Source organism: Etheostoma spectabile, chromosome 22 (genome assembly GCF_008692095.1).
Source record: "Etheostoma spectabile isolate EspeVRDwgs_2016 chromosome 22, UIUC_Espe_1.0, whole genome shotgun sequence".
Taxonomy (NCBI): Eukaryota; Metazoa; Chordata; class Actinopteri; order Perciformes; family Percidae; genus Etheostoma; species Etheostoma spectabile.
Window position 1 is genome coordinate 3290845 of NC_045754.1, and position 22861 is coordinate 3313705.

The following is a 22861-nucleotide window of genomic DNA, read 5'->3' on the forward strand; positions in this document are numbered from 1 at the left end:
ATAGCCCTGAGTGAGTAGTGAACCGAGGCTGAGCAAACAGAGAGAGGCTGCTATTCATTAATACACAACCACCTCTGAGCTGTAGAAACACACAACATACCACATACTGTGGTGAGAGGAGCCACGTCATCAACTGGGAGGACAAAGAGAAAAAGCACAGGCAACAAGTCAGAGTTCTAGAAGAGAAGAAGAAGAGTAGATTTTGAGTTGCAATATTGTTTCATCTGTCAATGAACAGTACAAGTCTTTTTGACTGTTTAGTCCAGGGGTTCTTAAAACTTTTTTTCAATAATGTACCCCCTGTGTAGGGATGGACAACTGCCTAAAATCCATATTGCGAAATACATTGCAGCCTCTTGCGATAACGATATAGCCTATATCCCGATATATAAATTATAATAAAACCATTTTAGAACAGGTTACATAGATCCTAAGGAAAGCCAGAAAATAATTTGAGTATCTATTTAACCAGTCTTTATGTTGTCGCTTATAGTAAAAGGCTGACTTTTCAGTGAGATGGTTTGAAGTCCTTTAAAAAATTGTTGGGTTTTTTTTGTTGGTTTTTTGAAAGAAATGTAAAATGTAGTTTTGAGAACATTTATTGTGCAAAACTGTAATTATACAACACAACGTTGAAGATTAATAAAATTCCATTAGGCCTACACTAGTTGCAGAGACTTTAACAAAGTATTGGGTGTCTTCCCTTCACTGCATACCATTCTAAAAGGCACTACACTACGTTAGTTTAAGTCTTTGGTTCTTAAACGCCACCCAAGATGCAGAGAGCAGGACGAACTGGTGTCCTTTTAGTTAAGGATAACACATCCACAGTCAGCCCCCAGCCAGCTAGCAACCATCCACTATCACTACAGCCCCGGTCCGGGGACACATCCACAGTCAGCCCCCAGCCACTAGCAACCATCCACTATCACTAGAGCCCCGGTCCGGGGACACATCCACAGTCAGCCCCCAGCCAGCTAGCAACCATCCACTATCACTAACAGCCCCGGTCCGGGGACACATCCACAGTCAGCCCCCAGCCAGCTAGCAACCATCCACTATCACTACAGCCCCGGTCCGGGGACACATCCACAGTCAGCCCCCAGCCAGCTAGCAACCATCCACTATCACTACAGCCCCGGTCCGGGGACACATCCACAGTCAGCCCCCAGCCAGCTAGCAACCATCCACTATCACTACAGCCCCGGTCCGGGGACACATCCACAGTCAGCCCCCAGCCAGCTAGCAACCATCCACTATCACTACAGCCCCGGTCCGGGACACATCCACAGTCCGCTAACAGCAGTTTACTGAACCGTAGGGAAACAGACAGGCACCCGAATCAGAACAGCGGCCATTATGACTTACTTTCCTTACTTTTACCGGTTCTTTTGGGTCACAAAAAAAGGGTATCAAACCATCTCTAAGAAAAAAAAAAGCTTTTTAATAGTAAATACAGCGCAAAAAAACCCCAACCAGTGTTTCCAAACGAAAGCTTATATGCAAAAAAAAAAAAATGATGTTTATTTAGTATATTGTTTTAGGGAATTACACATGTTGAATTTTTTGGGCCCCCGCGCCAAAACCCAATAAAAAAGAAGGAATTAAATTTTTTTCCCTTTTTTCTTTCGCAAAAGAACACCTTTTTAAGGAAATTACCATACCCAAAACTCACCAAAAAAGCAGTCGCACAAGTCAAACCTGGGTTTGGGGCTAAAAAGACCAAGGCCTTTTTCCCCAATTCCTAAACCGGACTTCGTTTCAAGACAAACATATTTTTTTTTACTGCGTTTTATCAAAGGTTTATTGGCAGTTGGGGATGATTCCCCCCAAACCGGGCTGTATATAAAAACCCACCTACTAGGGGGGTCCAGTACCCGGCTGAACGAGTATCCTACAGATAAAGCACTTTTTTTCCCCGCCCCCTCTCTCCTCTTGTCTCACACACCCACCACACAAAGTCGTTCTGCCTATTTGTGGGCCCTCATTGACAACGGTTTCCCGCCCCTTACCCTAACCCTTACCCCCAAAACCCAAACCTACCCTCACCCCACCCCAACCATAAACCCAACTCAACCCCACCCTAAAACCATCTTGTCTCAAAAAAAGCCCTTTAAAAGTTGGGGGCCAGCATTTTGGTCCCCACAAAACCTCAGGGCCCCATAAATTACTGTTTTTTCACAATGTTTGGTCCCCCAACACCATTGCTGAAGCTTGGGGTGCTGCATGTAAATATTTTCAAATCACAATAAATAAACAATTTTTTTATCATCATTCAAATTTCTGCTTAAAAAACCCAAAAAGGTTTTAAACCCCCCATTTTAAGAGAACCGACCCACTTCCCGGTTAAAACGACACTTCCGTTTTTGGCCCCCCCATCCCCAGTACGACCATACGTTTCATTTTTGAAAACCCATATGCAATAGTACAATATAATTCCAATCTCTATCATAGCCCAATTTTTTATGTTAATATTGCATATTGTTTCTATTGCCCATTATTACCCTGTGCAATATTTTTTGAGTCAAGTAGCCCCTAACCAGCTCAAAACATTTTTTGGTAGAGATAGGGCTGGGATGGTTACCGCTTTACTGTAATACCATGTGCCACTACTGCGGCGATGACGTCATCACCGCCATTACTGAATTTTTACTTTTTTTTTAATTTGACTTTTTAACGGTGGAAGTTACAGGGAACAGATTTGTGTAATATGAAATACATTGTGTCGTTATCCTCATCGACTGTCTTCTATCCTACATTCAAGGAAAGAAAAACAAACTTGAGTTGCTCGTCACTTCAGCTTTGCAAATGAGGATGGACAGTCCATTGAGCTGGGGTGGACGTGGACACATTAACGTTGCAGTGTTTACCATTGCACATTAGCCTAGCAGAGTTACCCTAGCTAGCAGAGTTTCCTTCTGCTTATAGCTTAACAAAACCGCACAGTTGAGTTTCCGACTGCATGCACGTAGTGTAGCCTAAACCGAGCAGCTTATATCGGTTATATTAGACAGAGAGCAACAAGTTAGCGGACTGCGGAGTCGCCCTCTCTGCTCTCTGCCTGCTCGGCTGCGGAGACCGCTGTGCTGCGAAGCGTTTGCAAACTTTTTTTTGTGGAAAGGAGAGGAGAAAACGCAAGAATAGGCCGTAAATGACAGCACAACACAGTAAAGGCTCTCACATTGAGCTGAAATGGAAAACACTGTGCGTCACTTTACCGGCAGTATTGACAACACATAAAGCCACTGTGTCCTGAGAAGCTCTAGCTTGTTGTTTTATAATTCACTTAACTCACTTTACATCAATTTAGCTTACTCTTTCCCTCTCTCTTTCTCACAGCGGCACTCATACGCTACTCTACGTTACCTCTTGATCCTTGGGGGCATGACGTCTCTTACTTAAGGAACCCTGCCATTCGCACCCTAACTTATGCTACTGTCGTTAGGGTGTTGCGGGTTGTATACCGCTCTACCACAGGAATGTCATTGCTTTTCAACCGCAGTAAGAAAAACTCCATACCACCCCAGCCCTAGGTAGAGATGTTCCATTGGGGGAAGGGGGGTTGGGGAATTGATTGATTAAAATATCAATCAAGCCAACACCAAAGATTCTTTTGTACCTTAGAATAATGTTTCCACAATCATTTCAGTGGTTCATTAACTCGTTGAAATGAGACAAGAATAATAATGGTAACAGTAATGGACAATTCAGCTCCCAACCTGTAGGGGGAACGAAGAGAAAAAGTGCTTTGGTGCCTTCAGTAAAACGTGCTGGTTGACAAGTAGCTAATGCTAGGTCTATAATGTTAGCTAATTCTTGGTGGGTAACGTAAGATTAGGACCTTGTTTAACACGGTGAGTTATTTTTAGTATGATTGTTCTGAGCAAAGTTTACAGCTCTGGGCTAACCCACTAATTCATCAGTACTGTATACCGTCGACTGTATAGAGAGACGACTAATCTATTGGTAATTTAGCTAGGTAGCACACACCTGTTTGACTGCCTCAGTCTCCCGGCCCTGCAAGGCTTCAGTCAGGATGAGAGCTGACAACAGCCCCGGTCCGGGGACACATCCACAGTCAGCCCCCAGCCAGCTAACAACCATCCACTATCACTACAGCCCCGGGGACACATCCACAGTCAGCCCCAGCAGCTAAAAACCATCCACTATCACTACAGCCCGGTCCGGGGACACATCCACAGTCAGCCCCCAGCCAGCTAACAACCATCCACTATCACTACAGCCCCGGGGACACATCCACAGTCAGCCCCCAGCCAGCTAGCAACCATCCACTATCACTACAGCCCCGGTCCGGGGAACATCCACAGTCCGCTAACAGCAGTTTACTGAACCGTAGGGAAACAGACCCAGGCACCCAAATCAGAACAGCGGCCATTATTGACTTCTTATCGTTAGCATTACGGTTCAGGTACTGGTCAGCAAAAAATGGTATCAAACCATCTCTAATGAAAAGAAAAAAAAAAGCATATGTAAAGTAGTAGAATACAGATAAATGGCTGTCCCGTCCCCCTACCACTCATTTGGGGGAAGTAGGATGGGCTCAGAAACGGTTTTCCAACTCGGAAATTTTTCAAAAACTACACTGCCAAAGGAATTTTGATTTTTGGTTTAGAATCAGATCATCGGTTCCACATTTAACACAAGTAAGTTTTGCTTTCCGTAGTGACCAACGGTACTTCGAGGCACTACTTGTGTTGCAGCCACGGAGCACAGCAAGCGGCACTCTAAAGTGTGGCTTTTTTTACGTTGAAAAAGCCCAGTAAGACTGTAAATATCCAATGAATAAATAAAAAATTTTTTTTCTTATCCACATACCTTGTGTCTACTCCACCCGTTAAAGAATCAAAATCAAAAATCAATAATAACTGGAATCTACAGAAAGAATCGTAATTGGAACCAGAATTGTTCAAATCAAAACGATGCCCAACCCCAGTATGGAGTATTGTTTGTTATTTCCTATACACATGATGAGCGCCCGCCAAAACGTCTATTGTGTGGCAATAAATACTGAATTGGACTGCTGTCCTTGTAACTTTATCTATGACTATTAGATTTTAGGATCCAACAGCATAAAGTGTTTATGTGAATCCAGTCCTATTTTTCTAAAACACTAGGTTACATCTCCGTGTCTTGTTTTATTCTCCCAAGAGCCCAGAACAAACAGAAAGACATCAATTTACACTTATGGAACACCTTTAGCCTGCAGCAGACAGGAAAATTCTACTTGTACAACTTAACCACAACTTAGAGTTGCCGCTTTGAGGATAGCCACTCTGCTCTCACCAATGTGTTCAACACAACTAGTCTGGATCAACGGAAGTACATTTCCAGAATGAAGTCGGGCTTTGATCCTCAGTGTATGCTCTGTGTCTCATAACGTCATTACAGGAAATACCTTTGCGCTTGCAAGCTACATGCTACCCCCTATCCCAGAATGTATCTGAGTTGTAGCCAGACCTTAATCCACAGCATTGCGGAGATGGAGCTGACAACGCGAGACTAACCAAGACTTATGGCCTTAGGCGAACCCCCCTCCTTCCACACATTTCTAACAGCATAATTATGGGGGTGGTTGTTCAGACTGAAAACAACAGGGGGCTGTGCGTTTTCAAGCACTCAGTGAGACATGACACACAATACTGGAAGACCAGTTTGAGTATTAGATCTATGAGTTTGAAGGTTTAAAACCATGAGACAGGTATTCACACTGGTTGCGTTGTCTCTCATCACAACAATCACGAGGTAAAGCAGAAAAACTGCTTTCCTATCACAAAGTAATCCATCAGGAATGTGTTCTTGCAATACAGTAATTCCACCACAGCTTTTTTTTATTGACACATGACGTTGTCTGCATCACCGTACTAGGGCTGTAAATGATAAAGATGTTCCTGGGGTTGGACAATAGCTTCAGGAAGAGAATATTTCTTGCGAAGCATCCCAGTGACTGAGTAATCACAGAGCAGCCCCCACATCCCACAACAGTACTGATCATCAGAACTCCGCTGTCAGCACATTACTTGGGAACTGCTATGCTTTGCCATCATCCCTGTGCTTCCCATCAGTGGGAGGGAAAATGTAAACAAGAACAGACCATGACAAGTACAGTATCTGATGTAGAAACAACAAGTAGAAGAACACAAGTAGTTTGTACAAAGTGTTCTCCGACCACATATGAAATCAAAAGTGTTTATAGCCTTGTTGAATGGTCTACACTCGGAGGGGGAGTAAAAAGTAGTCATGGGCCAGTTAACGGTTTCAAGGTATACCGCGGTTTAAAAAAAAGGTTTTTTTAGAAGTCTTCAAGGAAAAGAAAGTGCAGTTTAAAAATCCTGGAAAACCTTCATAATATTGCAACCGGTTGTAGATAAGAAAAGTGTAAAGAGTGAGTAAAAACTGAGAAAGAAAAATAAACTGAGTGAGGTACAAACCCCTGCGTACTTTCCACACAGCTGGCCAATCACCGCACCAAGCGGGTGTGAATGTCAGATTTTCGGTTTTGGAAAAGATACAGAAATGTAATGTACAGTAACTTTGTTTTTATTTTACTGTAAGAACGGTACTTCTTTGTTGGACTTGTTTATGATCTTGTCTTTGCTGTTGCAAACCGCAATTTCCCCACTGTGGGACAAATAAAAGGTTTTCTTATCTTATCGTTTAATCCATTGTTGGAAAGCAATTGGAGTACACTGGCATTTTAAACCCTTCCTTTTTCACCACGGACACCAACTGTTTGAACCCCTCCCCACTGGCATGAGGCTGCTGCGGGCCATCAGGACCAAAACCTCCCAACATAAAAACTGTTTCTTCCTCTCAGCAGTCAGCCTCACCAACAAGGCCCCGGACCCCCACTGACTATAGCCGCTTTCCGACCAGAGAGATTTTTGCAGTTCTTAGAAGATCCCGTTCACAGATTTTTTTTCTCATGTTCTGACTAGACCAATTTGGGGATTATTAAGTTCATCTGACCACAGTTCCTGTAACTCTTTCAGCTCCTACTTCAAGTTTGACCTAGGTCTACGTTGATCGGTCCAACTTAAAAGTCACGCACCCACAGTGCGCCATCTGTAGAAGCCAGGAGGAGTCGATAGTAGCATCGCAATATTTTCCATCAAGTATGGATCTTTTATTTTATAAATAATACCCATGCAAGTCTTTTCTGAAGGCTCATCTCTAGCCTGCACTCCGCAGGTATATAAAACCCCAAAAACTGTGCACTAAGAGGCCAAGAGTTGCACAAAGCTGCAAAGCTGGGTTTAAAAATATCTTGAAATAAAGCTTTAAAGTTGAACCCAGTCTAACAATTGAAAGGGACATTATCGCGTTTCAAGACCTATCAGTGATAACTAGCCATATAAAAAAATGAAGGGCAACTGATTTACAGTTCTATGATGCTCTTAAATATTTAACCAGTTTCTCAACTTATCTTGGGTTTATAGAACTTTTTTTTTTCTGTTCAATGACATTAATTTCATTTATTTTATGTTCTTAAACTTAACAGCAGCTGAGAATCATACTTATTATAGTATCAACACGTTTCTAATTATTCCAATGCATCTTTTGTATCTGCTTTTGTCAGTGTGGTACTTGATTCCACTTATTAAACAGTATGTTTTTACCTATTCTAATCAGCAGCAGATGTTCCTCCCTGATGTAGTTTAGATTTACGGTTTCTATTTTGGCCAAATTCCCTGTCATATGTATAACATTTTAATAAGTGGATGGTACTTGGTGTTCATTTGGCGACTTCCAACTAATCAGATTTGGTTCCAAATTAAATCTATACCAAGTTTCCTGCAGAGAAGCTCAGCCACCCAGATCCACACACATGGATCTCACCCATCGGTATTTACTATGTGATATGGCACGTCTGTTCTTTTTACCTGAGGGTTAATGTTTTGTTTTATTTAAATGTTTACGATGTTTAGCAGAGGTGGTCTCCACCACTATAAAACAGATTTTACAGAAAGTATAAAAAACAGAGCCAATAGGACCTTCCTGCACCGAGCATACATGTGATAACTACTTGAGAGCTTCTTTTAAAACTTTACTCCTGCAAGTATGTGTGAATCAGAATCCGTTTTATGGCCAAATATGTGTACAAGAACAAGGAATGTGACTGTAGTTTGCATTTGCTCACAATAGTACCCAGTTCCAGTAGACTTGTAGAAATTGCATGCCAGAAGAACTTTTAAGTCCAAAGTTGTTTTTTTTTTACAAAACCGGTGCTAAAAAAATACTTTTAACAAAATGGCACCGGTGACAAAACATTCCTTAATTGGGGTCTGAACCTATACTTCCACAAAAAAAAAAAAAGGCGGAGAAAGACTGTCACTCCATTAAAGACTGACTAAGGCTATATAGTGAAATGTACATTATAGGATCTCTTTAAAATGTAATAACAATACCTAATAACCATAACTTATGTTACCCGTCAATTGCTGTTAAACGATGAAAACAAGAAGGGTATTTTACAATACATGAATGCACCATGAGTTTACGAGTTGCAATTGAACGCACCATTAAGTCCCGTCAGTGTTATTTTATTTTAAAATCAGACCTAATGGAAACCAGGCCACCTTGAGATACAGTGGGGCTGGAAAGTTTGGGCACCCCAGGTAAACATTTGTATTAATGTGCATAAAAAAAGACAAGAAAAGACGGAAAAATCTCCAAAAGGCCTCAAATGACAGATTAAACATCCGTATAATATGTCAAAAAAAGTTACATTTTATTTCCATCATTTACACTTTCAAAATAACAGAAAACAAAAAATGGCGTCTGCAAAAGTTTGGGCACCGCTCCCTTTGGAAAGCTGAGACCTGACAGTGTCATGGATTGTTCTCAATAATCATCTGGAAAGACCAGGTGATGTCAATTTTAAGGTTTTAAATGCCCAGACTCATCTGGCCTTGCCCCAACAATCAGCACCATGGCATCTTCTAAGCAGTCTAGAAAACTGAAACTGAAAATAGTTGCCCCCCCCCCATGCAGGAGAAGGCTATAAGAAGATAGCAAAGCGTTTTCAGATGCAAATATCCTCTGTTTGGAATGTAATTAAGAAATGGCAGTCATCAGGAACAGTGGAAGTGAAAGCAAGATCTGGAAGACCAAGAAAAATATCAGACAGAACAGCTCGCAGGATTGTGAGAAAAGCAAGTCAAAACCCACGCTTGACTGCACGATCCATCCAGAAAGACCTGGCAGACACTGGAGTTGTGCTACACCATTCCACTATAAAGAGATACTTGGACAAATATGGTCTTCATGGAAGAGTCTATAGAAGAAAACCTCTTCCAAGTCCTCACCACAAAAATCAGCGTTTGAATTTGCAAATGAACATATAGACCAGCCTGATGCATTGTGGAAACAAGTTCTGTGGACCGATGAGGTTAAAATAGAACTTTTTGGTAAGAATGAGCAAAGGTACGTTTGGAGAAGAAAGGGCACAGAATTGAATGAAAAGAACCTCTGTCCAACTGTTAAGCATGGGGGAGGATCAGTCATGCTTTGGGGGTGTATTGCAGCCAGTGGCACAGGGAACATTTCACGAGTAGAAGGAAAAATGGATTCAATAAAATTTCTGCAAATTTTGGACGCTAACTTGATGCCATGTGTGAAAAAGCTGAAGTTAAAGAGAGGATGGCTTCTACAAACGGATAATGATCCTAAACACACCTCAAAATCCACGGTGGATTACATCAAGAGGCGTAAACTGAAGGTTTTGCCATGGCCTTCACAATCTCCTGACCTCAACGTAATTGGAAATCTATGGATAGACCTTTAAAAGAGCAGTGCGTGACAGACAGCCGATAAACCTCAAAGAACTGGAAGACTTTTGTAAGGATGAATGGGCAAAGATACCTCACACAAGAATTGAAAGACTCTTGGCTGGCTACAAGAAGCGTTTCCAAGCTGTGATACTTGCCAAAGGGGGGGGGCAGTACAAGGTATTAACTCTGCAGGGTGCCCAAACTTCTGCAGACACCGTTTTTTTGTTTTCTATTATTTTGAAAGTGTAAATGATGGAAATAAAATCTAACTTTTTGTGACATTTTATACAAATGTCTAATCTGTCATTTGATGCCTTTCAAGCCTCACTGTAGATGAAAACTCCTTTTTTATAATAAGTCACAAATATGATAATGAACAACATTAAGGTAGGCCTTGATGATCCATCTGTTAGGTAAAGGTTTATGTTCTAGCTCTGCATTGTTGTCCTTTACAACTGTTTGACTTAACTTCCCTAGCAGCTCTGCACACACAAACACAATCAAACTGTTTGCTTGAAACGACAGCCAGACGCCACCCACAGGCACACAGACCATAAAGGAGGAGAAAACAAACAGACGCTTCAGGATGGGGGTTTTAAAGACGCTGAAGGATTCAGTCAGTATACAATACTGATTGCTTGTTAGTATTTTGAGAGCACTGTTTTGCTGCCTCATCAAAATTTCTAGATTGACGTGCTTTTCTTCATGAACCAACAAGCTCCATTCTTTTACATTTCAGTGTGTGTGTGTGTTTCTTTCTGATCAAACAATCATTACACCTTCAAAAAAGGTAGTGTCATCACTCAGGTCATAGTGTTAGTGAAGAGTTACAGCATTGAGAATGAAAAACACTGTAACTAAAAACTAACAATTGAGATAAACTTCTGTTAGTCTCATTTCCGTCACTATGTTGCTTTTTTACTAAGTTATGTACCCATTACTAAAAGAAGTGGTTCAAGATCCACAATACTCTTCTACTGTATCCATTTTGCAAGATAATGTGCCTCATATAGAGTATGATTTACTGTCCAATATTTACGATAAACTAAACGTTTTTTCAGCATTACATAATACACAGTAGTACAAATAACTATTACTCTTACATTTCTGTGTATTTTCTTATCTGTTGCACTTGAGCTGCTGTAACCAGGGAATTTCCCCAGTATGGGATGAATCGATTAGGTCCATCTTATCTTATAACTGTTCCATCAAGCTTGCCAAACACATACAGTACGTGCATGTTTCTCCTCCTGAAACTCAGCCTAATCAAATATCATCAAGGCAAGACCTGGTACTCCCATTCGCCATGCCACTGAGGCTCTGTACCAACTTTGGCGAAGATTGGTCCTTAGAAAGCATATTGCACTCCTTTGTATACAGCTCCCTGATGGACTAAGTTTAAAAAAGCAAGCATGCAGAAGCTTAAGGTTGCTTGTAGTGACTGTATGAGGATGCTGCTCAACAAACCCAGGTGCTCTAGTGCAAGCGACCTGTTTTGTAATGCAGGGGTCAGCACCTTCCTGGCATTATTGAGGAGTCAGATCTACAAATCCGTTTTTTGTCCTGACTGTCTCACAGAACAGCATTGTTATGCTGCTGGCAAATCCTGGGTTTGGTGCCATAGAATACCAAATCATCACTGTGGAAACACTGGTGTAAGTGTCTTTTATAGAAATGCAGTATTGTTGTTTTTGTTTTTATTTCTCTGTATACGTTTAGCTTTCTCCTGTATGGTGTATGTCATGTCTGTGTCTTCTGAATGGACGTTCAGTCTGGCAATAAAGTTGGTCAAAGATGAAGTTGATGTATTTTCTTATCTGTTGTGTTGCATTTGAGTTGCTGTAAAAACGAGGAACTTCCCAGTGTGGGATCTATGAAGTACATCTTATCTTATAATTGTTCCATCAGGCTTGTAAAACAAATAAGTGCATGTGTTTCCTCCTAAGGAGAAGACGACAACAAACTGGCAGAGCGGGATGTGTCAGTCACCACAGAGAGCTGTTTAAAAGCTGTGGGCTGAGCCAACATGCTGAGAGACTTGTTGTTGAGAGCTCACTTACAGAGGCATGAATATTTTCAAGTATCCATCTTTTATTATATATGTGTTGGTCAGTTTGTCTGCTTGACAATTGCATTTTGAAGCAAAAAACTTAAAGAAACAAAGAAATGTTGCTTTTTAGATGAAACAGAGTTTCCTTCTGGGGACATCACTTGAAATCGGGAATCTGTGTGTGTGTGTGTGTGTGTGTGTGTGTGTGTGTGTGTGGTGTGTGTGTGTGGTGTGTGTGTGTGTGGTGTGTGTGTGTGGTAGTGGTAGAACTAAAAATGGAATTATTATTACATGGTAGTAATCCACCACTAGGGTTTTTTTTTAATAAGTTCTTTTTATCTTGCCAGTAAATTACTGGTTCACAGTTACCGTATGTTTATTACTCACAACCTAAAATTATGTTTACAAGCTTGGGAGTATCTCTGAGTGCAAAACCATATTTATAAGATATCTAATTTAAAAGATAGATATAAAAGAAATCATTTGAATAACCCTTTCAACCAGAATATCCTGTCATTTGTAAAAATCTTACTTTACTTTGGGATTTACCCTTTTACCCCAAAAAACATTAAAGAGAAAGTGCTGGCTTGTACCTGAAACATACAGTGTGTCTACTACACAGGCTACAAAAGAAGTGAAAAGTGAAATGCAGTGGGCTGAAGGCCCATTGGATGGGGTCCTCATCAAGGGGTTTCTGCTGAAGGATTTCAGGAATGTGATGTATGCAGCTCGGAGAGGAGCATGGACTACTGATCACACCACATGCAATGGAACCCAGATGGGCCCCTGCCCGACCTCCTCCTTTTATGGAAGTGCACTCTCTGACAAGAGGAAACTGGGCCATGATAGAAAACCAGAGTCATTAGGGTTTACGGACAGATTTAGAATACAGATGCTTCCAAATGGAAAAGAGGAATTGAAATCTTATCAAAATGTATCTTATTAATATGTACCCCAGGGTTTTACACCCAGAAAAGTTGTTTAGCCCGGTGGCGAGAGCCCAGCTGGGACCAGACACCACCTGATGGCAGCATTAATATAGAGCCCGTTCCTTTCTGTGATAACAGAATCCTGAACAGATGTGTGAAATTACGAATTTAAAAAAGCTACAACACAGACTCCATCATCATTAAGTCAGTGCCAGGAGCTGACTGGAGATATGAAAATCTGACTGTGTCTAATTTTCCAACCGAGCCCCAATGTAACTGTAGTTTGAAAAACATCTTAAAAATACATTAAAAAGATAATTCCCCGAATTCCCCCGCCTGGTGGGGGACAACTAGGCCCGGTGGGCCACCATTTTTACAAAAAACTGGGGGAAACCCTGTATCAACCTCCAAGCTGTCTGTGGTACTTTAAATGGAAGGATCACAAAGGACAAAAATACAAAGAGTGGACATGCATGTAATTTACACAAACCTTTCCAGCATTTCTCCATGTCTTAAGTCATTTTTGTAAATCAAGTATACTTTAGTATCAAAACATGCCATTGAGTTTTGCATAGGCAAATATATTTTTTGCAGGTATTTCCACTTCTTTATTATCTGAAGGCGCTATTAAACTTGCTCCGTTTATACTACATTAGGTGATGGCACAAGTGGATGTGTTAACAAATGAAGTAAGCAAGTAAACTTCTTGCATGCAGTCCACGGTGAACTAAGAACCAAATGTAACCAACGCCACTACTTTGCTTCTAGCATGTGGAAGAGATGGGAGGGGGACAGCACTGATTACACGGAGGTGGACCAGAAACCACCTGAACTGTCATAAGACAGCCTTCAATGACAACTTTCAAACTTTAAAGCTGCCATAATCTCAAGACACGCAGCCTCGTGTCTGATCATCACTTTTCTATCAGCCCATGTTTGACAGTAATATAAAATTTCTGAAGAGTCCATTAGCCACATTGTATTGCAAATCCAATCATCAGACCATATGACATTAAAGGTTCTGCATGCGCTTCGGATGCCATCTAGCAGGATCTCTGGTTGTAATCAGTCCTTTCCTGCAGAATTGGCAGAATGCTAGTGTGTTATAGGCAACAACGACTCGACCTGTAAGAAATCGAAAGGACATAAGTACTCGTTCATTCAACTTTTCGTTCAAACCATGTTGAACTTGCAAAAACCACAATCTAATCTGAGATTTGTCAACGACAATCAGGACAAAGACAAATTTAGCCGTCTGGCTCCATAGAGTCCCATTCATTTTGCACTCACCCGCGGTCACCCCCAGTGGAACTCTGGTGGAACTGCAACCAAATTCGGTACCGTTTCTACACTGAATGTGTATCCAGGGTTTCCTCTATATGCAATTAGCAGCGGCGCAGCACTGCTGCTATATAAAAATCTCCCCAAAGTCAATAAACTCACCACCTTTACTTTAACTCTTATATTGTCTGCACTTTCGGGACCCTCTCGTATCCCTCGGGTCACATTGACCCATGACTGATTTGGGGTTTTGAAACAATTCTGAAATAAAATTTTACTTCATAATCTATTAACAAATATTGTCTTCCCCTCAATATCAAACAATTGAGATAACATATGTTTAGGGAATGCAATCAGTCTCTACTAGCACACAATTACAAATGGAAGTGGGATTCGTTTGTTGTCAGAAGGTTATAATTCATGTTAAAAATCCACTATGGAAACAACATAAGAGGTCATATCCAGAATAATGTTCTGAATTGAGTCAGAAATACATGTTTATCACAGAAAATAAGGTAAGGCCGTTGAATTTCAGGTAGAAAAAAATGTAACTTGTACAATTTTTCTTCTTGTAAAAATTTGAAATGGGTCAATTTGACCCGAATACCACACAAGGGTTAAGCAGCCAAAGTGACAAGCAACGATTAGAAATCCAACACCCCCAGACGTTGCCACCGTTAAGCCCTGTTATTGGTTATGCCAGGCAAGCTATTACCATGAAGTTCTGCAAAGAAATAGAGATGATGCATAACAGCTCTTTGTCTTAATGGAATGTCTGTTATTTAGCTAACTGCATAGTCAGACAGATAGAAGACACAGTATTTAAAAGGATCAGATAGGTAGGAAGGCTAAACTCTAGTATCCAAAAATATTAAAAACCACATGTCGCCAACCCACCACAACATTATAGAAGTTCCCTTTCAAAATGTCCTCACTTATTGCGTATTGGGGGGTGGTGCCGGTGGTAGAAGCGTAAGCAGAAAATATTGGATCAGAGTCACGGTTTATTGATAAATAAACGTTGACTCACACAACAAAAGGCTTTTTGTATGCATACAACAAAATCAATTTCTCATTTAACCTTGCTAAGGCACACTATTTCTACACACTTAAATACTTTACAGTGTTGTTGAATTGATCAAAACACACACGAAAACATATTTTCATGTGTCAGACGGAGTTGACAAATGTCAAGTTACTAAGTGAGTAAATGGCAATTTCTGTTCGTCTTCATGGTATGTTAGATGAGACCCGTATTTATGAAGATACCCAATTCAAGTTAATGTAGTATCGCTTTTTCAAAAGTACTTTGGTCACTGATCTCAAGAATCAGTGATATACTGTATTACTACTATTATGAATACATTTGATTTGACATGACTTATTTCAGCGTTATTTGTATTAAATCTTGAAGCCTTTTATTAAATGTAATTCAACAACTGCGTACAAATATGTGCCGAAAGCCTTTTTTAGTTATATTTATATATAAGTACGTTTTTAGTGTGGTCAACTTGCAGATTTGTAACTTTTTAAGTAAAGACTTTTCAAAATGAATCTTCACATACAACTAAAAACTTCACTTCAGTTATGAAAGCAGATATGATGTTCCTTATGAAGGATACCCAGTCCAACCAGAAAAACACCATCATGCGATTGCATAATTAAATGCATAATAAGATGTAATTACGTGGCAAGCCAAACATTCTCTTTTTCATCAAACCGCAGTTTTTGCAAGTTCCCGCAATTTCATACAGAAAATTGCATAAATATCTTGCATATTCCATTGCATTTTTTAAGAAAATGTGCCGCATATTCAAGGAGTTTTGCCTGCAACAATCACAAAAAAACATTTTCTGAAGGACTGGATAGCCAGACTCAAGAAAGCTTTAAAACTTACATCGCTTTTGATATCAATGAACGTCCGTTACATTTGGGGGGGGGGGTGCGCGCGATCACGGAATGCTTGTATCATGTGGACACACCGACAGTAGTGTTGTCCTTACTTAGAATTCCTCATGGGACAACAAAGTCAACAAATGAAACCAGTGGCAATCACTGGCTGGCGAATGATGGAAAAACATTCAAAAATAACAGAAATTATAATATGCTGTAAAGCAACATTATTGTAACTATTTTCAATTTATTTTGGTGCTACACTGCCTTTCCCTGTCCTGGTTTCCTCCCCGGGCACAATTCTCCTTCACAATTCTACTGTATTATATTAATAATAATAATAACTTTGACTTATATAGTGCCTTTCACAAACCCAAGGACGCTTAACAAATGGGAGGGGGGGGGGGGTTAAGAGGTGAAAGGTGTGAGGCCAGGAGACTCAATGAAATTCTCCTTCACAATTCTCCTGTATTATATTTAATATACTATCTATTATACCCCAACTTATGACACATTTTAACACCTTTCCTTTGCACGATTACAACCTAGCTCAATTATGGAAAAATCATAATCACGATTATTTTGGTCAATATTGAAATCAGGACTTTTTAAACACAATTACTCATTGTTTTCTGGAAAGATGTTGCAATTATTAAACTTAAAACACACAAACAGTTAAAGAAATCAAGAATGAAAACATCTTCCCTCTTCATACTTATCCTGTTTTTCCATTCAGAACCATAGACAGTTACAGAAATGGACCAACAGTCTCCGTTGCTCTGCACGGAGACCAGTGAAGGATATTAAAAACACTTTTCCGGTGATAGCTGAGCGTAACTGCGCAGCCTCCCACTGAGCTTGGATGGATGGATGTTACGCTTTTCTAGATAATTTTTTATTATATATATATATATATATATATATATATATATATATATATCGGTCGATATATCAGAATATCAGATTTTTAATTAATCAAATATTTATATCGTATCGGCATTAAAAATCCTTCATTTGTTTGGGCTTTACCTACTACTCTACAGTTTCCTTCCTTGTGGCGCTTCCCCCTCTCTCCCTCTTTCCCTGACCCCCCGGGGCTGGAGAGGGGCAGCCCGTCGGGTCCACACGAGTCTGTCCAGCTGTCTTCCAGAGACCACCAGCCTCCCATTCCTGCTCACGGAAGGCATCCAGGACCTGGGGGTGTGTGGGGGCAATGGAGGACAGACATCCGTGGGTCCCTGGCGTGGCCTCCCCCCCTACTGCTGGTACTCTGCTGGAGTACCAGTGGCATGAATCAGAAAACTAAACCAACTTGAAATTATTTAAACATAAAAATGCTGTTGTAGTTTATTTATTATTTTGTTAATTTTCATTCTTTAAAAGTCACCAGAATGCAGGAAACAAATTATCTGAAACTAGAGCTGGGCGATATGGAGAAAATCAAATATCACAATATTTTTGACCAACTACATCAATGTCAATATGGCCGCAATATTGTAGGGTTGACTACTGGTGCTTTCAAATACAAATTTGCACAATGAGATTTGCGATAAATAATCTTCAGTAATGTGGATATAATGACTAAGTGGGTAAAGACAAATAACAGACCAGCTCCGGTAAACTCAGAAAAACAGTATCAAGATATTCCGATATCCAAAATCTGAGACAATATCTAGTCTCATATATTGATGTTGATATAATATCAATCCATTGCTCAGCACTATCTAAAATTCCAATTAGTTAGAGGGGAGAACCCAGAGACAGCAGTGGGCGGTCATAAAAAGCCACGGTCGAGCTGGACGGTTTCCAGCAGCCTTCAGGCTGAACAGGAAGTCACGGAAACACTCACATCCTGTTAGGGTCAATTCAGATTTAATAAAATGTTATCGGACCGAAATATCAGCTTATAAGCAAGTCTCAAGTTGTTTTCATTAAGACAGAGGAGCTGTCAAAATGCTCTACACGTGATCTGTTGCTGATGTTAACAACAGACTGAAGATGATCCGTAATCTCAACAGATTTTTCAGAAGTTTCCATAAAATGTCATAATGTTGAGTCAATTCTCAACCAATCAGCTGTTAGATCAGCTGAGAGCCAGGCAACATCACCTTTTGTATTATGACTTCATTTCCGTCAGTGATTCTGACTCTATGATGATAAATAATTATAACAGCTTCATGCAATCTGGGTCTTGCGATCGGTGGAGAGCAACCGCGGCGCCTGGCTTTAAAAACTGCAGCCTCCTCGATCTCGTGAGAATATCGTTGCCAAAGTGTCCTTGAGGTCAAAGCAAGACGGGATCAAGTTGGACACAAATCACACCCACAATGCACCACAGAGTGCCACAGGAGGTCGTTCACTCCCGAGGCTGTCAAACTATATAACTCCTCCCTCTGAGTGTCACAAAACTGGATTTGCTGCATGTATCTCAACATCCATCCATCTTCATCCGCTTATCCGGTATCGGGTCGCGGGGGCAGCAGCTCCAGTAGGGGACCCCAAACTTCCCTTTCCCGCGCCACATCAACCAGCTCCGACTGGGGTATCCCGAGGCGTTCCCAGGCCAGGTTGGAGATATAATCTCTCCACCTAGTCCTGGGTCTTCCCCGAGGTCTCCTCCCAGTTGGACGTGCCTGGAATACCTCCCTAGGGAGGCGCCCAGGAGGCATCCTTACCAGATGCCCGAACCACCTCAACTGGCTCCTTTCAACGCGAAGGAGCAGCGGCTCTACTCCGAGCTCCTCTCGGATGACTGAGCTTCTCACCCTATCTCTAAGGGAGACGCCAGCCACCCTCCTGAGGAAACCCATTTCGGCCGCTATGTATCTCAACATCACATTAATATTCTTGGACAGTAACTTTATACACTTACTACTTGCTCTTATCTTACTCTTATTTTACCTTGAATTTGACTGTGAGCAACTGCAACTAAATAATTTCCCTGAGGGGATCAATAAAAGTATTCTGATTCTAACCGGCATGCATAGGGCGGCGATCGACGGTGATCGATTCCCCTGACATTAGTGAAACAGGATCATATTTTGTGGTGAAAATGTGTTGTGGTTTTTCCTCCGATGTCTTCCAGCTGCTCTGCTTGGGATTCGTCCTTCTGTAAGTCATTTTTGGGATACAATTTGGTTTTGATCAATTCTACAAGCAGCAATACCACAGGCCAAGCAATCAGCCTGACTTTAGAGCACCGCTTACTCTTCTTCATGGCTGCAACACAACTAGCGCCTGGTTATGTTAAATTTGGAACCGATGATCGAAACTAAAACTAAATATTTTCCAAAACGATGCCAAGAAAGAAACAAGTCCACTGGAATCGTGATATTTAAAATGATTCCAAGTTGGAAGCGGTTCTCGAAGCCCAATCCTATTTCTAAACAGATTTTCTATGCTGTATTCTGACAAAAAACACCACACACACACACACACACACACACACACAGGTCTATAAATACTGATATGGACACCTTTAATTTATATTTAAAATAGAACACATTTTTAATGTCCACCAAGGTGGAATTTTGCTCACCAGCCATACGAGACAGATAAACACACGGACAACATCTCAGATATAATAAATGGAGCATAAAAAGATGAAATGAAAAAAAAGAAACCATCAGGATAAAAAACGACCAAAACTAACACTTTTGGGACTGTGGCTTCCTGTTGCAGTGCTGCATACTTTCCTAAATGATCATATTAATAACAGACAGCGCCTATAATCCCTCTAGTACGTGGCTATCTAATTAGAAAACAGTGCGACATATCCACACACACAGGCACAGAGTGGGGGAATCAATCTATGTCGTACATCCATAAAGCAGCCACACAGCCCCCAGCCACTGGCTCCTCCCCTACACAAACAATCAATTACATTCCTTTTTTTTTTTTAAATCATATTAAAAAGACTTTACAATGGAAACACACGGTGCAGCATATCATCAAAATAAGTTATCGTATCGGCCTTTAGGATAACTCCATGAACTCTAAAAGTGTCCCTGTGATCCAATCCATAGACAAAGGGGGACGGAAAGAAAGTTTGCTTCCCATCATTGAGGGGGGGGGGGGGGGAAGTGGTGTAGGTCATATATATGTCAAGAATAATCACTTTGTACCCGGTTTATAGTCCGAAGACGGAGGATACACACGGTCCGGACAACTTCCGTCGAAGTTTAGGAGCTGGACTTTCATTTGTTGTACGCGAACGTTCCATCCAACCCCTGGGATAGACCTTCATACTCATAGACAGTTAACTCCGCTGAAATCTCAACTGTTAAAATTGGCTCACATTTCGGTCTTTGTTGTTGTAAAGCTAAACGTTAAGGGAATTATGGTTAGTGTCACTTAATGCAGCGCTCATTTTTTTTCTTTTTTACGTAACACCGGGCAGAAAAGAGGCTGCCGAAACTCAGGAAATTTCGGGAAAGTTTAAGCAGCTTTTGCTGTTGGCTAATGGACGTTAAAATGCCACTAGCTAGCTAGCGTCCTGCGTGTTACTTTCCTCTGAGAGAAAGGACGAGAGCTAACGGACTGTGTTTACGATAGAGTAGGCTACGCACTTTAATGCTTAAAAGGGTCTGAAAGATGTTTTTCACTCTGAGACAGAAAGGTAAAAGGTACTTACTTTGCTTCTAACTTCAGCAGATAATCCGTAGGCTGGCCCCTTATTAAAATGTGTCATTTTCTTGATTTTTTTGTTGTTTTGTTTTGTTGCTCGTAAAACCCTAATATATTTCCTCAGCTACAATGTAGCACAAATCCTGCTGTGGGGAAAACTCCTGCTTGACTGCTTTGGCTCCCTTGAACACCCAGACAGGAGGGAAATATTCCGTGAGGTTTACTGGAGAAGAGTACCAGAGACTGTAGGCTGCTATCTGCAGGACAGGCTCAGATTGCGAAGAAAAAAAAAAAAAGAAAAGTCTCTAAATGATTGACGTAGCCACAACAGCCAATCAGAGCAGCCGAATTTTACAGGGCTCCTCCCTCTCCTGTTGCTCTGTAAGAATGGGTCACGGTACAGCTTTTTAGCCTTAGCGGTGTAGCCTAATGTATTTTAGCGAGTGTCATGTCTGTACTAATATGAATATATGGACCAGAATGGACATATGGGGTCTGCGTGTTCTCCCCCAGGGGAAATTGTCAGCGTCAAAGACTTAATTTCCTGCATTCTGATTCACTTTAATGCACTAAGTTAGGTTGGAAATCCCTTTATTTAGCCTATGTGAAGGAAAACAGATGTCAATTCAAAATGTATATATGTTGTTACATTATATTGCACATTTTTAAGTGGGTATAAGTAAATCCTGGAGCTTTCTTAGTGGGTATACTGTATATACCTGTGTATCACATAGACTACACCCCTGAGTAGCCTACTATTGCAGATATTTGTATTAAGTATAACTACAAACATGTGAGTGTTGTTCGTGACATGAATGGCTTTCATAAACTGACTGCATGTTGACATAAATGGAACTGCCGTGGCCCGGTGACTACCAACTCTCACCATGAGTTTACACAGTGACTGCTTGCATTGTTCCTGGCCATTCAACACTCTTCGGTTAGACTAAAATCAAGTGTTAACATTTGAAGGTTTCATAAAAGTCGTTGAAATTAAGAGGGGTTGAATGATATAAGTTATTTGCATTGCTCGTCGTTATTCTATTATTGTCAGCTACTGTTTCTGTTAAAAACTAAGCCACTTTATTGGCATTCACTGACTTTCATTGGTGACAGTAAACATCCCCTCCATTCTGAGTTTAAGCTGATCCCTTCAGGGCCACGATACAGAGTACTCTGGAAAACACCAGGATCTACAAAAGATCCTTTTATCTACCTTTATCTACTACTTTTATACCCAGTGCAATAAACCAAATTATTAAATTCCACCAATCTGAGCCTTTCTACATATAAAAGACTATTGTGCACTGTGTATGTTATGTGTGTGTGTGTGTGTTGTGTGTGTGTGTGTGTGGTATGTTTGCAGTGATGTAATGTTTTATATGCAATCTGAACTAATTTAACAGGATGTTATTTTAGACCAAAGAGGATTTCCCGGCCTCAGCTGGACAATAAAAACTTGCACTCTGTTCTATATCTTAATCTAATTCTTCTAATCTATTACTATGTGCACAATTTCAATAAAATACTGATGGATATTCTTGACACTTCCAGATTTTGTTTGTTGCTACTGTCCCTTTCTTGCTATTTTTACCTCTATGTACTCCTAATTTTTTCATTATTTCAAATATTTTTACTTTTTTTATATGCATTGACACAAAGGTTGCGATCTTCATCTCGTTGTACTTGTAGAAGGACAATATAGGTATTCCATTCTATCATTTGATAAGCTTAGGTGGAGATACAAATTCAACATTAAAGTTGTGTACTTTTATTTACCCTATGCTCAATTCAAATCTTTTTTCCTGAAAAATAGATTGTGACCATAATTCTGGGAGGGAAAAACAATTCAGGTTTTTGTCTCAGGTCTCTAAAGATTAAAGATTCACTTCCAATTTCAGAATTCAGACTCAAGCTACATTTACACTGCTACGTTTTGGTTTAAAAATATGTACTTCACACTGATCTGGTTTTCCGAGCCCGTCGTTTCGTTTCCGGGATCATTCAGGTCCTGCCGGAAATTTCGTCGAATGTCCTTTTTTTCTCAGTCCAATCTGTGCTATCTAAGTTTTCTGTTGCATGATTAAAACAACCTTTGAACGTACACATGTTCCACCAACACAAATTCCTTCCCATGGCTATTTTGCAGCGGCACCGTGGCTCCGTCTGAGTAAGGACACATGGAAACCCTTCTGACTTCTGACCCTTTGGTTTGGAATCTGCGGGGTTGTGTTTATTGATCTTATTAGGACAATGCATATTGATGAACATTTCTATAAATGCACCAATGT

The 22861-nt window shown here is 40.6% G+C and overlaps 1 protein-coding gene across 1 annotated transcript in view; it reads right to left on the minus strand.

Moving 5' to 3' along the window:
• The window catches only part of cnn3a (calponin 3, acidic a), a 35944-nt gene extending 15101 nt beyond the window's left edge, over positions 1-20843 (minus strand). Inside the window, exon 1 of the mRNA XM_032503743.1 lies at positions 20578-20843. Within this exon, the coding sequence (XP_032359634.1) occupies positions 20578-20634 (57 nt within the window). The 5' untranslated portion in view covers positions 20635-20843. The remainder of the gene's footprint in view (positions 1-20577) is intronic.
• Positions 20844-22861: the final 2018 nt, after the last annotated feature.